Here is a 16,524-nt window from a genome sequence, read left to right as displayed (position 1 = left end):
GGGCTGGGGGTTTTGTCCTTTTATTTTTTTGTTTTCCCATTAATTGGAACAAAGTTTATAAAAACCAGGGATCCTTCATGAAACAAAATGTTTCTAAAGAACTGATTCTGCAGTCCTGAGATATTTCCTTCTATTTATTTCTGCTTCCACCCAAGCCAAATTTTAGACATGACAGACTTGATAGTTTTGTACTTCTTATAAGCAAACATTTTATGAAGTCATATATGGCAGAACATTTATACAATGTCTGTCTCTTTTACAGTTTCTATCTAGGTAAAACTGACTCTCATGGGGCAAATTGGATGAAAGTCTAAGGAACCTAGAGTGATTGTTTTTGCTGTATTAATTTTAGGCCTGTACTGAAACAAGTACTCCAGAGTTGCAAGTCTCCAGACTTGCCAGAAGACAGATTCCCAATGAAAGGGGTAAAGACACAATTCCAACTAGTGACATAAGAGCCAAACCCGAACTGAAGAGCCAGGATTCTGGGATCTGTGAGAAGGTAATACACTGCATTCATAATACCTGAATTCTCTGACAACTGGCAAGTTAACAAATCTGCATATTGTACCATAATTAATCATGAAGGTTCCTGCCAAGAAGATGCTGATAACCTGTGAGTTAACACAATGAGCAACGATTTAGAGGCTGTAAAAGGTCATCAGCTTTTTATTCCCAGCCTGGTTCATTATTCTGCTCTCTTTGTTGTATTTCTGGTGCTGCTTTAGAAAACTTAGCATCTGAGTGGTGTGTTGGCTTGTGTTTGGTTTTAAATGTCTATTTAGTAAGATATGTCTTTCACTGTCCAAATTCCTTGGCCAAGCTTCCTGTTGTCTCACCATTTGCTACCAAATGAGCACTTACAGTAATATGTAAAAAAAAGAAAAAAAAAGGCTATTTCAGCGTACCACTACTTTTCAGTCAGTCCTCTGCTATCCTCTTTTTTTTCCCTATATTTTGCATTGTGCATATGTAAAATATATAGACTTACCTATATGCCATTTATGTCTTTCTTGTCTGTGTTCATTTTTCAGACATCAGTAGATGCTGATGACATATTGATGGTGGAACTGAATGTCAGAATGGCTACACCTACTGTAAGAATCATTTTAATATCTGGCGTGCATCTAAGTAACTGAGGGAACAAAAACTAATGACAGTCTCTGAGCACAAAATAATTTATTTTTTGAGATGCAAATATCACACAACACTCCCAGAAGAATGCAGAAAACATGACCACAAAGGGTAGATCATTGCTGAAACTAAGCAGAAGGAGAACACACATACTACAGGATTTTCCTTAAGTCCAACTTCTTGAAGGAACCTGAATATTTTCTTGAATTAATAAGTCTGTGATTTCCTTAGTGGAAGCATTAATTTTGTGCCACCTTCCTATGAATAATATACACACTAAGCTGAGATAGTCATTCTGATGGCTGTACCTCTGAGACAGCCATGGTCCTGTGGCAAGTATTGCTGTATGAAGTGATGTTGTTAACTATTTAATGTTCTCTGTTTTGGGTTGCAGAAAACATCTAAAATGTGCAACCTGGAGGAAATCAAGGTCAGTTTTTGAAACATGCCATGTCACCTGTTCAGTAACATGTTGTTCTAGTGTCTGTTTCTTCTTCCATCTAACACAGCTACACACATGTAAAAAAAATTGACATCTATCACAAATGAGTCAACTTGCCTTAGTTCTTGACAGATGGAGAAATAAGAGCAAAGAGCTGACAGGTGAAAACAAGGCAGTTTTATCTCTGCAGTATTAACCCCAATGTAATACAACTATCTCAAATTATCTCTTCATTGTTAGCAGTGATCCTTAAGAGCTATTGTTAGCTTCATCCTATCTGATTTTTTGGTCCTGCGCAAGTGACAGCTAACATTGCTTATTGTCAAAAATTGCTAATTAATCTTTTCCTCAATTCCTCTTTTCACCTCATTATAGAGTTTGCTTACCCCTTCAATCTATCCATGCTGTTATCATCACATTTTACATTACCTCTTGCCCAGTGAACCTAAACAGGTTCACTAAGCATATTCACAGCACTTTTGTTCATAGCTGAACGTGCTGTTATTAGTCTGGTCTTTCTTCAAAGTAGACCAGAAAAGTGCTTATCTAAATATATGCCACTTTTTCCTAGATGATGCAATGTGATCCTGTACATGTTTGTGCTTTCCATTTCTTTTAAATCTCTGCATCCTTTAGGAAGGTGAGAGCCTGAACAGTATTGGACAAAGGAAAGGAGAGTCTTGCTATGGATCACTGGCAGCTCAGATACCCAGCATTACAATAACATGCAGCAATGTCCAAGGAGTAGAGCTGCCTTCTAGATACAACTCTGGTTTCCTGTACCCTAAGACCAACAGTCACAAGCAGAACAAGAAGCCCAACAGTTAAGTAAGTGAGTGGTGCAAGCCAGAATATCATCCTAGCCAATAGCTCTGGAACAGCTATGGACTGACTGAATCCAGAATACCTTCCTGCATTGGTCTGAAATGCCCCTACAAAGACACAACACAAGACAAGCAAGGAGTAAAGCAGGAAGAGTGATCTTTTCAGCATCAGAACTCTCTCCAGCGGTTCATGTCTTGATCTGAGTCACACTGTATTTTATTATTTCTTCTTTATGCAGCTCATGAAACAATTTCTTTCATTTGGATTTTACTCTGCTCAGGTATATTCCACCACTACACAGACCTTACCTACAAGCCTCCTGGGATTAACTTGAGAGGAAAGGGAAATACAATACTCAAAACAGGCCTTTGTTCACTCAGTGTAGTTTAACTTCAAAGCTATTACAGAGGTAAAGCCGAGAGATTTGGGGGAAACTGTACATTACCTCCTGAAGATGGTTTCTTCATTACTGTGAAGTTTCTCAACCAAAAGAAAACTTAATCACACAGTCAGTGCTCCTCTCTCTAATTAATGACATATTTTACCCCATTTTCTTCTACAATCTAATGGAAAGACAATGCACTTGAGTGGTAATTTAAAGTCTCAGATCTTTATTTTAATTTCTGAGACTCCGGGGAAAGATAAAGCGATAACACTTGAGGACAAAGCAATGGTCCTTTCCATCTTTTTCCAACAGTGTCTTAAGAGACCAGTTTAACCCAGTCTTAGCCAATCTCCCCAGAGGTTCTGATATTTGCCTTCTGATACTTCAAAGTGGTTTACATTTAGATGTGCTTATCTGAAGTAAATCTTGGGAGGAGAAGGGTTAGTTCCCCAAAAACAGCTGTTCTAGAGATGTGTGGAATCCACACCATCCCCACTTTGGCATTTCCATTTTTCCCTTCTCTAAACAGCAGCATTCATATAGGTGAGGGTTTTTTCCCACAGTGACTGAATCTATGAGATTGTATTTATTTCCCTTGAAAGGAAAGGAAAAGAGTTTTATCAAATAGTGATTTTCAGCTTTCCCCTGCTGTTTCTTCTAGTGCATAAGAATAAATGGACAAATTTAATTTGCAAATCATAGCAGTCTACATCACAAGAATTATGAGGAATAGATAATCCAAAGGGGGGAAATAGACCTTCTGAGCCCAAAAGAACAGGGCACAGAGCTATTGAAACAGTTCTTCCCTACAGGCCCTCCAGCAGTTCTCCCGTTGGTTGCAATAATAGAGGGAACCCAGCAAGGTATTTTGTCCTAAGTAAATTAGTTCTTCCCTATGTCAGATCAGAAAAAGCTATAAAATCAATAAAAATGTAACCAGCTTATTATTTTGAGGGGGGGGAAAAACATAAATCAGTGGGTTCCAGAAGACTTGGGGCATCGTTTTGAAGCACACTTTTGGAAACTTACTTCAAACCAAGGTTTATTAAAAGAAAAGTGATTAAAACTAAAAATAAAGGTGATGATGGCTTCTGCAGCAGATGAATGTTAGATCATGAAAAAGCGGGCTGTTCAGGCTGGTAATAAACTACCAAAAGAAACACACTGTTCAAAATCCACAATGTTTTTATGTAAATAAAATCATAGGCATTAGAGATGGAAAGGAGCTATTACAGTTCCTCCCTTCACCCACCACAGCCGGATATTGTCTCCCTGCAGAGGACAATATTAAACTGATAATATATAAAGGCAGCAAAAAGGAGAAAGAAGGGAGAAAACATCTTCAGACAGGAAGCATGTTCAAAGATATTCATCAAGTCTAAGGAATTCTATTATGACTTATTGCTTGGGCTTTTAAAATTGTTTAAAAACATGAAGCATATAATTCTTCCTTTGTCATGAAGGCCTTTGACACTAGTGAAAAATGCGAAGAAACATTAGTAAGTGCTGCCTATCTCATATGGGTCACAAAAGACTGAACCTGTCAAGAAAAATAGGTCAAAGCTCACACATGCTGTTTCATGTGTTAACAAGGAGTGCATGGTATGTGTCATTAATAGCTAGATCCTTTGCTCCTGTCATGATTGTGTTCCAAGCAGTATTCTTGAAGACTACACTCTGCACACTTCTGCATTCCCTTCCACTTTTAGAGGGCATAAAAAGAATACTTCCATGGCTAGAAAAGCTTTACGAATCCACAGCATGTTGTTCTCTATATCCTTCAACTCCAACATGTATTAGAGATTAGTTTGTATCTATAAAAAGAACTACAGCTGTTCGTGCTCATCTACTTACAAGAGACTTGTAAAGCATATATTAATTAGGGAGAATTTGTTTGTGAGCACTTCAAAACCCTTGTGTGTACTCCCTGTGTAACTAACAGTTTTGCCTTCCCTTCACTCTGCTGAGACTATAAAAGTAATTTTGGGGAAAGCCTACAAAATTCATCTCACATGAATATCTCTACAAGTGGCTCACACTGTAACCCCTGTGGCATTTGGAATAAATCATTATTAGTTCATATTTCACCTCATCTTAGCAGTTTTATTTGTGTCCTGTATCCTCTGTTTGGCAGCAGCCACTCTCTTCGCTTTGCTGTCTCTTTACACCCTGTAACACAGATGACTGATTGGATTAAAATAATTTCGGACCGAGATGATTCACGTCTCAGTTAAAGTCAACTGTACAGCCTGTTCTGCAGTGGAGAGACTGCCTGTAGTTTACCATGCACTTGGATGTGTCCCAGTGACTTGGAGGTGTGACAGGACTAGGGCAAAACCGAGGCGCTTCCCTTTGGCCTTTTGTACCGGAGCAGCTGTTCCCGGGGCAGGCTGCTGGCAAAGGCAGTGCTGCGAGCTGACAGACACGCTCTGCCCCTCCACGGGGGCACAAACTCCTGCTTGGGTCACAAGTGAAAATGTTTGGTCTGATCATTCGAGCAATTCTGCAAAACTGCTGAGCTACTGGTCACTACTGCTGGACCTGCAAAGAAGGTGCCAAGAGCCAGTGTAATAAAAGGCTGCTCCAAGTCAGGACTGAAGGACTGCGTAAGGCAGCAGCCACAAGTTGCCAGTCTTTCCAACTTCCACATACAAGCAGGGATCTTAGTCCCTATTTTTTGCAGCTTACAGCCTCCCTTTCCATACTTTTGGAAACTTTTTTACATCCACCACTGAAGTAAAAAGCGTCATCATAGCACGTGACATTGAGTACTGGCATTTCACACATTCCCAGTAAGACAGAATAGCAAAGAGCATTTTTTTTCACTTCATATGCAAAACCAACAGCAAGCCTGACAGAAATAACCAAAGACACCTCCAATGCTTCAATGCTTTTTGGGTGTTTCTACAGCTCCAGGGCATAACATGGGTAAGTCCCCATGCCCATGTGTGCCTGTTTTCCTCAGTTTGGCTGGTGCCATTTTTCACTTAGGCTGTTCCAAGAGGTGCTGCAATGTGGTCCCCATCCTGTGATCCCTCAGTAACTCTGACAGGGCAACTGTCTGTCTCTGCTGCTGAAACTGCTCCTTCCACAGGGCTTTGTTGGGTGGGACCCTTATCTGCAAGGCAGTGTTTGTGTCAGACAATAGTATTTCAGTGGCTGAGCAGCGGGTATCTCAGTTCAAACACTTGTGCTTGTAGCCTTGCAGTTGTTAGTGTCATAGGAATGTGAGGAGTCTTATGTTCTAAATAGGTGTATATAAAAGTAGTTTTAAAACAAATAAATAAATTATTAATAGTGCCATTCCTAGTAACCCTAGACACAGGCCACAGTCCTGTACACTAACTGATTCCTGTACCTCCCTTACCCCATCGAATTTATAACCTAAATACTCATTTTCAATCTTATGCAAACTTCACAGTTGTCAAAATTTATAAGCTGTTCTATTTACTTCCCTTCTATGGACAACAGACTGAGCAGAACATCAGCGTAAGCTTAATAAAGCCAGAAAAGTTTCTTCACAGCAAATCCAGCCTTAACAGTCTGATACAAACCACAAACAGTAATAAGAAGATTTTTTTCTCTTCTGGAGGAAAATACTTCGTTTAGTTACGGCAGTTCTGGCAGCAGCAGGGCTCTGCTGGAGGCACAGCACAGAGCCCTCTTTGTACCTGGCTCAAGAGCAAAGCAAATGCTGCAAGAGTCACGTCAGTGTGGGAAAATGCTCAGCTCACTATGTATAGAGATGTCAGAATCTCTTACTAGACTACAAAGCTGGACTCGTGGTGTTTGCTTCACATATTGCCTACAAACACTTCTGGCAATGAAATTTGCTCTCAAGGTTAACATTCACCTGAAACTGGGGATAAATAGTAGGCTGAGAAGAATGGAAAGGGATTCGCCTCTCTTACAGTGAATGTTTCCTTTTTTTAATTACTATTCTTAAACTTACACAAACAGCAGTATCTATGTAGATTTAGTACAAAAGATATTTTTGATGCCTTTCAGGAAAATAAGATGGTTTGGAAACAGACCCAAAAATCTGAGACTACATCATTGTATAGCACGAGGTCTCCAATGTAAGGTTTCATAAAGGACATTTCCTGAATTAGCTGTGGGACACTTAGGGGTATACTTACAACTGCCATAATTCTTTCCACTGACTGGAAAAATAGAAAGGAAAATCCATACCCTTCCACACAGTGCCATGCCCAAAGGGATACAGAGAAAGTGACTGTACCTCTAATGTAACAGCATTTCCTTCAAAAGCCCCAGTACTTCAAAAATCTATTACAGATACCCAGATTCACCCTTTGGATTGGTATAACTGCTTCTCATGAAGTTTTTCAGACGCATGAAGTTAATCACGTGCATAAATATTTACACAACCCCTTAGGACACACAAGTGAAATGGAGGAGTTAAGAGTATGTTAGGTCAGTACTAAAAGTTACTGAATTTTAAAAATATTTTTCCAGACTAGTATTTGCTGCTAACTCCATGGAACTGTACATTAGTAAATTTTCCAAGTTTCAGATTCTTCTCATTTTCCCTACTTCCCATAAGTGACCAGTCAACTCTTCACCAGTTAATCCACAGGGCCAGAGGGAAGGCCTGCACTCCCTCTCTCCTGAGTAAGGGGGACTGCTGTGGAATAGCTGCTTCTCACCCCACTGCTCTTTGAAACTCTGATCTCTTGAGTGCCCAGGACTCAGCTCCCTTCTATCAGACAGGTCCTGCAGTCAAGCATTCCTTGACATTCATCCAGAGACAGCCCTGCTTTCAATATCACCATCTTCTTCTAGGTTTCACTAGTTCACTGTTCTGGTACCCCTTTCCAAGCAGTCCCCAATGCCCTCAGGTGCCAAAACCAGCATTAATTAAACACAGCCCCCTTCTGGCTTTTAAAAAAACGATGTATGATCCCACCTTAACAGGCAAACAGATGGAGTCTGGGTTTATAATAACCCTCCAACTGTGATTTTAAAATATGAACACTTTTGATGCTGCTGTCCTCAGCTCAAGTCTCTGAGTAACAGAAGCACATGGCAGAACCCTTAATGTGTATTGATACATCTTATTCAAAGTGCATCTATTTTCCAGATGCACTTCTTAAAACTCACTTTCTGCTGCTGCTGCTTGCTGAAGTAAGAAGAGAACTTAATCTGATGAAGGACAGAGCCGAGGCAGAAGCATCAGGCAGCTCGGTGGTTCGTCACATTCACTGCAAAGATTCCTTTTGAAACTCATTCCTCTGAAAAAGAAAAAGCCACACCAGTCTTTCACATTTGGGATCATTACGTTCAGTTAGATGAGAAATAAATTTCACACAGTAAAAGCTGCTCTCTTTAGGCACTGTAGATACCATTTATTTCACCTATAGGAATTAAAAACATGTAAAAATATGATGTAAACTTCATTGCAATAAATCACACTCACTTTAATTCTTGCTTTAATCCAAATTGCCATGGCAGAATATGCCCAAAGGCAAAGGAAGCAAATAAGAAAACACAATTCAGGATACCCATTAGCACTGCATCAAAATAAAGTAACCCCAAATAAACTGGGGAATCCTAAAATGCTGGAAAACACAGTAACTTCATATGAAACAGGCCCATTGTGGGCCACTACCAAAAAAGGAACTCAGAGCTACCACCTTGTGTTAGATTTCTCCTTGCTCCTTTCACTGACTCAACCATCCTTGACTTTTTCTCATGTGCAGGAGCCAGACCACAGTGATTTCAGGGCTAAGGAGGCACAGTACCTGTTACAGAGCTGTACTTTGCAGCTTCCCTTCATTGTGATGTTTCCTGAAAGAGAGTCCCCATCACAGCTGAACCTGCTCCATTTTTACCAGGGCACAGCACAAAGGCAATTGCTTATTAAAGCAGTTCACAGACACGGCAATAGTGTGAGCTGCCTGAATTCCAGCTTTTAAAAATAAAATTACTGCAGGAATTTTCAAAATAACACAGCTGACTGTCCACCATCACTGGAAGCCATTTCTGGGAAACCTAGGAATTTGGGTTTAGATAAGATCAGAGCATTTCTTTAGTCAAATTATGGCCAAGGCCAAATGTTTTACCAGAACAGCCATACAGGTAGGAATGGCATGATACCAGCAAGAACTTACAGCACAAGGATTCAGCCACACAAAGTGGATCCTGGTGGAATCCAGGTTTCAGAGAGATGTAATTTCTCATCCACTATTCAAGGAGAATTCTCTGAACAGAAAATCATGGCAGTTAAACCACTTCATGGGGAATCTTAAATCAGTTCTGAATTTTGTCAGTTAAAAATAAAACAAACCAAAACAAAACGGTCCATGGCAACAAAGCAACACCCTCTAATAAGCACTTTGTGTCTTTGTGACTACTTGCTTAAGATTTTCACAATATTAGTATTCCTTCTCCAGCTTTGTAGCTCTCAGGATTGGAGACAGAGATTTGAAAAAGGATTCTTCTAGTGCAAAGGATATGCAGTTGAACTTCAGCCACTGAAATTCTTTGGAAGTCCCAGCCTAAGGACTAATGCAACACGCCCAACTATTAACATTTACAGTGCAAATTACACCACATTACACTCAAAATCTTGGTTCATTTGACAAGTCAAGAAGACCCTATATTGTTTCTATTTCAACATGTGACTAACTTGTAGGCACTTGTCTTTTTACGCTTCCTCCTTCCCTGAGCCAGTGGCTTGGTTCCAGCAGAATTATTTGACTTCAGTATAATTTGACTGTTACTAGTTTTTTTGATCTCAATTTGAAAGAGTTCATAAAAAGAAAAAAGCTCATCACTGGAACTTTTATTCTGTTTCTTCTACAGCTGATATCCAGCATGTAAAGGAAAGGGCTGAGTAACAAAATATGATAAATGGAATAAAGAAGAAGACATTCTTGTCGACTTGTCTGGGAGCTCTGTTCTCGTTAAGTCGTGCACTACTTTAAACAACGGGGCAATTGAAACAGGTTACTTATATAATAGAATCCTGAATTTCTATCCTACTTGTCTTTCTCTAAGCCACTGAAACTCAGTTGAAAAGCTTGGCTGACCCTAAACAAACTTTTTATTACTGAAATTGCCAATAAAGCTACACATTAAATTAATTTATTTTACTTGTTGTGATTGAACAGAGGTGGTCAAGAACATTTTTTTGACATGATGTGCCTTTCTCTACTAGTCCTTCATTCTGCTTCCTGCATGAAAACATTGTGCAAGGACAGAGCTGAGGGTTCCCATCTCATGAGTTGTACATTTCACACCTGACCATCAAGACATTCTTGGTTTTCCTTCCTCTCAACTGAGGAACAATCCTCCTTCACACCTTTCAAACAGGACAAAAATCACCTCTTGGGAGAATCAGGCTGTCAGTCAGCACATTCCCTCACCCTGCCCTTCTTGTTTGGAGTTCAGTTCCTCTGTTATTGTCAGCACAACCAAAACCACTAAGAAAGGAATGGGGAAATGTGTGAATGGAAACTAAGAAGAGCTTGGTTAAATCATTATTAAATAGCCAAGTCCTCGCCTGAAACAGTTCTGACACTGTATTTTGTTGGAGCATTTGGCTACAGTCTCCTACCTTAAGTAGAAAATGTTTGCTTTTGCACATATTCTCTTGTGTGGATTTCTGTAACTGGCAGGGCAAAATGAAAGCATAAATGTACTAGATGAAAATTGTTGTGCTAGGTTTCAGTCCACTTTGTTCTCTTTCCCTTTTAACATACATACTGCTACAACAATAGTTTACTCCAGTTACCTATTGAGGTGGTGGTGTTAAACAAATTTGCTTTATGCTTGAATAGGCAGAAAAAATTCTGCAACCCTTTGAAAAAAACCCATATACCAGCAGTCATTCTTCAGCGGCTGCTAAGTTACTTTTAAAATAATTATCTTTACCTGCAACTACAAAGGGGACAAAACATTACTTGTAGGCCACTGTGAAAAATGCCACTGAGGCAGTTCACATGTTCTATTTACAGTAAAATGAAAAATTCTCAGAAAACTGCGGGTCATTTTGCTCCTCCTTTACTGCTTTGATGTAGTGAATTTATCAGCAGCAGAGCAAAAGATTTGATAATTCTGGTTTAAGTGGGTGAGGTGGGCAGTCTTTCTTCATTGGATAATCTAACAATATATCCCTTTGTAAATACCTCTTTTAAAAGGTTCTGGGAATGTGTATTTTAATGCTCACACACTATTTTAGTGCTCAAGGAAAAGTGGTGCTTGAGTTAAGCCCTTATTTGGAAGAGCCAGCTGGGTCACAGTATTCTCAGCAAAGTTTATCCTGGTCTTCAGATGTCACATTTGAAAGTGTTTCAATAAATCAATAGCTCAACTGAACAAATCATCAGATCAAGGCACCAAGTACTCAAAGTGAACCAGACTGACACTCAGCAGACAGTGCTTGGGGTAAGTATCAGACAGTCAGTTGTGAGTGAGAGTATGGCATTAACTCTCTCTGGGACCTGGCAATTCAATTTAGTGCAGTGCTCAAGTTTATCTGTAAAAGGGCATATCATTTACTCTTGGAGTGCTGCAAGGCCAGATTAGGAAAGTTTTGCATCAAGGCTGCAACCTGTAACCTTTTTTCCACACTCAAATAGAAAATTAGCAGTGCTGTTACAAGAAAGATGCAATAATGGATTAGTCAGCCTTCAACTGAGAGATGCAGAGAGATATCCAGGGAAACAGGTGGGAAAAGATTCACCTTTCCCTTGATATAAATAGCATGCATTTAAAACTGGATATTTACAGTTGAACAGTGAGACAAAATTAAGAGGCCAACATTTATTTAGACAAACTAAGTTAAAATATTAAACTTTAGGAGAATTTCAGCTTTTCTTCTGTATAAAATCAGTGCACTTTGAGGCTGGGTTGGCCCCAAGCACGAAAGCAATGAGGGTTATAAGTCAAGCAGCATTGCTGGGGTCCATCCTGCTGACAGTCCATCTTGAATTACCTCCTGCCATAACTGTTTTCATCCTGTCCTAGGAATGTTATGGTAATAATATAGCCCAGGGTAATGACAAAATCAGTCCAAGGAGGTTGCCACGTGGACAGCCTTCTCTTTAATGTTTGAGCAACACTCTAGAGTTGCAATTCACAATGTTTTATTGAACTGTATGTTGACACTTTGACTGTTTTGTTTGCATGTTTGTTTGCTCTTGTTTGTGGGCAAATTTAGGAACTCTGCAAAACTACTAAAACCGAAAACAGGAACAATGAATATCTTATAAGGGTAAAATTAGTAGAGTCACTCTAAAAATATGATTCTTGTCTGAGCTGTGCTTGTTACATTTTCCTAAAATTTTCTCGAAAATTTCTGCAAAATAAAATAATTTTGGGGATCCAAAGTATTAGATTCCTTTGGCAGCTTTTTTGCCAATGCCAAAACACAAACCCATGGGAATCAGACTGTTAATTGGACATACCTATAGTCCTAATTTTAAAGAAATTCTTTCCAGTCTTTTGCCATAAGGGAAAATTGTGAGTTGTTTTGCAAATGGCCCACTCATTTGCCAGTGACAGAAGGAACAGACCCCTTCATCTCCTGCCCCCTTACACAGCACGTGCAAAGGCCTGTGAAAATCAGAACTGCTGGGCAATAAGCAACCACAAATGGAACGGCCTCATTTACTGGAGCTGTCACAGTTTGGGTAAATGCCAGTGCAAATGCAGCCCAGATCTGCTCTCCTCTAAACGTCAGCAGTTCTGTCTGAACAGTCCCATCGGCATCACCACAGAGAAGTAACACCTGCACAGCCCCTCCAAACCGAAGGCAGTGTCTCCTTACCGGTTACTCGTTACTCAGAAAGCCACACTCATCACCAGCTTATTTCTGAGCTTGGAACTGTAGCCCCTTCAGCTGGGCAGGGAATGAGATCAGCTGCCAAAAGCATTATCCCGGGAGAAAGCACATCCAGACTTTGTGCTGCAGTGCTGTACTTTCCATGCTAACTTTCCTCACGCCATCACTGGTGAGGAACCCTTAGGTAGCCAAGGAGGCCAAACTTGTTGGGTACCAATCATACTTTTAAGTTTCCACCCATGGTGGTTGTTCCTTCAGTTTAAAGTTACTGCAAATAAACTGTGCAGACAGCTTATTAAAATACCTCATAAGCCTAATGAAACAATAATGCAGAAATTTATGAAAAATTAAGGGCCTATTTACAAGGAAAACAATGTTTCTGTGACTGATCTGAAGCTGAACAGCTAATGAAACATCTAGGGAGATCAGATAGTGATTACAGGAAAGGACAAAAGACTGGGAGAAAGACTTGCAGAAACCCCAGAATTTGCCCTTGACAGAACTGTCTAAATTTCCCAGAAAAGGAAATTGCCCAGGCTGGAGTGAAACTCATGGGTCAAAAGCAAATCACCCTGAGTCACTGAGGAAAATGGACAGCTAAATCTATTAGTAAGCTACTTTTCCAGAGAGCAAATAGGATTGTTTGCACAGGATGGCCTGGTCGGTGTACTCTCAGTCTTCAGCTTTTGACACTAAGAGGTGATCCTGAAGGTGCTTCACTGAACTATTCCAAGGCTATTGGTAGGTAAGCAATGCACTTCTGAAACATTATTTAAAATATGAGTTTAATACTGTCACTAGTGCTTTCTAGAAAAACAGGACAGAGAATTTTGTCCCTCCAAAAGACAGGCACACGTTTCTGGGAATGAGTTTGAAGGCTCTTTTAGAGAGTGCTGAGCAGGTAGAGCTCTCATGCTTTCAAATTCCCTTTCCCTGAGTGACAGTGACTTTAATGAGCAACAGACCTGCTCACGTGTTTCATCCTGTTTCAAACAAAAACAAAAACAAAAACAAACATAAAACCAAAAACAAAAACTGATCCACCACTTATCAGAACAGGATTATGGGCCACTTTCCAGTCATCCTTGCTGATGTATTTATCGGGGAGCAGAAAATCAGGTTGTTGAAGGCCTTGGAAAGGTTCAGGTATAAGCCCCTAAATATGATTTTTTTCTCTCACATGTAGAATGGAATAATCTAATAGATCATCACAAAATAAACATAACTTCCCACCATCTGGATTATGTTTTCCAGCCTAAGTCATCACATCTGCTACTGTACAGGTTGCTTGTGGTCATTTTGCAGCTTTTGTTATTCAAAGAGGGCTTCTCAGAAACAGAAGAGTCGGTGAGAAATTCAGAGAATTACAAAGAGATACAGCTGACTTCAAGGATAAGAAAGCATGTTTTTTCATCCTTATATTTGTTAACTCATATCCCACTGCAAAAAAACCCTGACAACCAAAACTCCCAGCCCTTAAACATCCTACTGAGCGTCTGAGGAGGGTTTTAAATGCACATGCAGTATATGATGAAATTATTATAGAGCACACAGAAGAGGTGCCTAGACATGTATCACAGAAAGTCAAATCATATTCTGCCCTTATTTTATTCTAACTAATCTTTCTAAAGAGAATCAAACAGCCTTGATGCAAAAAGGCTATGAACTTGTGAAGGAGGGATGTGTACATCACAGTAAAACATTATTCATAGCTTATAAATTAAATATTTCTTGAAGTTCTGAAGCTTTCAGCCAGAAGAGGAGAATATATCTAGGTCTTTTGTTATACCAACTTCAGGATCAAATAATCTCTTACTTGAAAAGCACCTCGGTTACTCCCTGCAAATATCCACTATGTTCATTAATTGGTAGATATAGAAATATCTATTATCATCAGAGTTAGTATCATTATTTGTGAATAAAGATACACAAAGTTTAAATAAATTGCTCTGAGTAAATTTCCTATATTTTTCCAAATGGTTTCACTGCTGCCTCAAGACTAATCTAAGAGGCAATGGTTCATGGTTCTGACAACTGTAATAAGAAGCAATCCTAAAAACAATACTTCAGTATTTCCATGGTTTGAGGTGTCAGTAGCTTCAAACATCCATTTTAAAATCAATTTTCTAATTGCTTTCTTTATTAAAAGAAAAAGTGAACATACCGCTGTCAGCAGAATCACTTTTTTCCCTAATGAGATGCGTAATTTTAGCTATGAACAAATTTTGGAAAAGGTGATATCTACTATGCTGTTGAAAAGTAAGTGATCTATAAAACTGAATGTGCACTACTCTGGGGGATGCTTTTCTTCCTTCCACAGCAACCATCCCATTATTTCTGTTTTGTCATGTGTTGTAGAGGTGGTGAGGGAGAGTATAAGCTGCAAGGATTTTGCTTTTATAATCTGTGGTAAAACTGATCTGCTCTATTTGCACGTTGTCTTCACATAAACTGCATTGTTTTGTGGTAATTATTGGTAACTTCATGCTGCATGGAAAGCAATGTATTCAGGCATTTGACAAGATGCAAAATGTTTCCTTTGGGGATGTAAGACAACTTGCCAATGGAATATTTTTGCAACTATCATTGTTACAATCCGTGTGAATATGAACTTTGGCCAAATATAAATACAGAAATCATTTAGATTATGTTTTCCTGGCCTGGTTTGTGTGTTGGATCAAAAGAGCCCACTTAGTATGTAGGAGAGTCAGTACTTCAAGAGTAAAGAGACTTTAGGTTCCATACGACGAGAAGCACTAAACTTGAATTCTTTTGAGTAGGCTGGAGCTGCGTATTTCAGCGATACCGTTGTTTGATTTATTCCCGCACACGACCGGGGAGGAGCTTTCGGACTCTGAAGCTGTGGCGGCCCCGGCTCCGCGCAGCTCCCGGGGCGCGGATCCCGCCCTGTCCCTGGTGCTGACGGGGGGCAGCGCCCGGCGAGCAAACCCCGACCCCGGCACAGCCGGGATTCCTGGCGGAGCCCAGCGCGGTGCCACTGGGACGGGAGCTTCCCAGCCCGGGGAATTTTCGCTCCTGGGCAAATCCCAGGGGGCTCAGACGGGGCACCGCCCGCGTTTCCAGTGCTTTGACGCTCGGGAACATCTTCCCTTTCGACGCTTGGGAACGGTCTTTTCCTTTTTTATTGTTAACAAACTCATAAAGCAGCGGCTCCTTCACTGCATCGAGAAAACAGCTGGACTCCTGGAGAATATTTCGGGAAGCATAACATAAAAAAGAAGAAACCCAAACCACCACCCAGCACTACTGAATAGAGGGATACGTGGAGAGGGATGCTTGGTCCTTGACAGCACTCAGCAGCCACGTGAACGTACCGCCAGGCTCAGTATCTTAAATTTTCTCAGTATCACTATCCCGGTGGGCAGTCACGTTGCTCGTTTTGCATTTTTTGTCTTCCAAACCCTTTGTCTCTTCTCGGGACGTGGCTTTAACTTTTCCACTCAGTTAAAACGACCGTCACCTATCAACACCAGTGAATCGGCGGGGGTAAACAACCTCACTTCCACTTTTCTTACGAGGCAATGAGTGAAATCAGCGATTTCGCTCGGCGAAGGGGCTGAAGGCTGCGGGCTCCAAGCCCGCACGGCGCTCAAGCAACACGCTGGAGAGCTTGTGCTCAGCTCGGGCAGGACAGCAGCCCCTCCTGCCGCCCCGTGCCGCCCTCCCGAGCGCCCCCGGTCCCTCCCGCGGGCGCGGCCCCCCCGCTCCCGCCGCCATTTCATCCCTCGCATCCTTCCCTGAGGGCGCTCGCGCGCGGGCCGCCCGCCCCCCGGGATACCTGCGGCCGCTCCCCACAGCTCTCTGTCACCTTCCCGCTCCGCCACCGCTGCCCCGCGCTGATCTCGGCTCACACGCGGGCATTTGCACGCCTCGGGCAGCGCTTTCTCGCTCACCGGCCCCTGCGCTACC

The 16,524-nt window shown here is 41.0% G+C and overlaps 1 protein-coding gene and 1 long non-coding RNA gene across 3 annotated transcripts in view; one reads left to right on the top strand and one right to left on the bottom strand.

Annotated features, from left to right (window-relative positions):
* Positions 1–2,718, top strand: part of OPN4 (opsin 4) — a 22,397-nt gene extending 19,679 nt beyond the window's left edge. The window contains exons 9-12 of the mRNA XM_032694179.1: positions 353–502; positions 1,035–1,097; positions 1,529–1,568; positions 2,217–2,718. Of these exons, the coding sequence (XP_032550070.1) occupies positions 353–502; positions 1,035–1,097; positions 1,529–1,568; positions 2,217–2,404 (441 nt within the window). The 3' untranslated portion in view covers positions 2,405–2,718. The remainder of the gene's footprint in view (positions 1–352; positions 503–1,034; positions 1,098–1,528; positions 1,569–2,216) is intronic.
* Positions 1–16,524, bottom strand: part of LOC116789898 — a 23,527-nt gene extending 7,003 nt beyond the window's left edge. For both annotated transcript variants that reach the window (XR_004358188.1, XR_004358189.1), the window contains exons 1-2: positions 16,394–16,524; positions 7,908–8,038 (exon numbers count right to left, since the gene is read on the bottom strand). This is a non-coding gene — a long non-coding RNA (uncharacterized LOC116789898). The remainder of the gene's footprint in view (positions 1–7,907; positions 8,039–16,393) is intronic.

This window comes from Chiroxiphia lanceolata, chromosome 8 (genome assembly GCF_009829145.1).
Source record: "Chiroxiphia lanceolata isolate bChiLan1 chromosome 8, bChiLan1.pri, whole genome shotgun sequence".
In the NCBI taxonomy this organism is placed as follows: Eukaryota; Metazoa; Chordata; class Aves; order Passeriformes; family Pipridae; genus Chiroxiphia; species Chiroxiphia lanceolata.
Note: the sequence above shows the minus strand (reverse complement) of the source record. Positions and strands in the feature narration are given on the sequence as shown.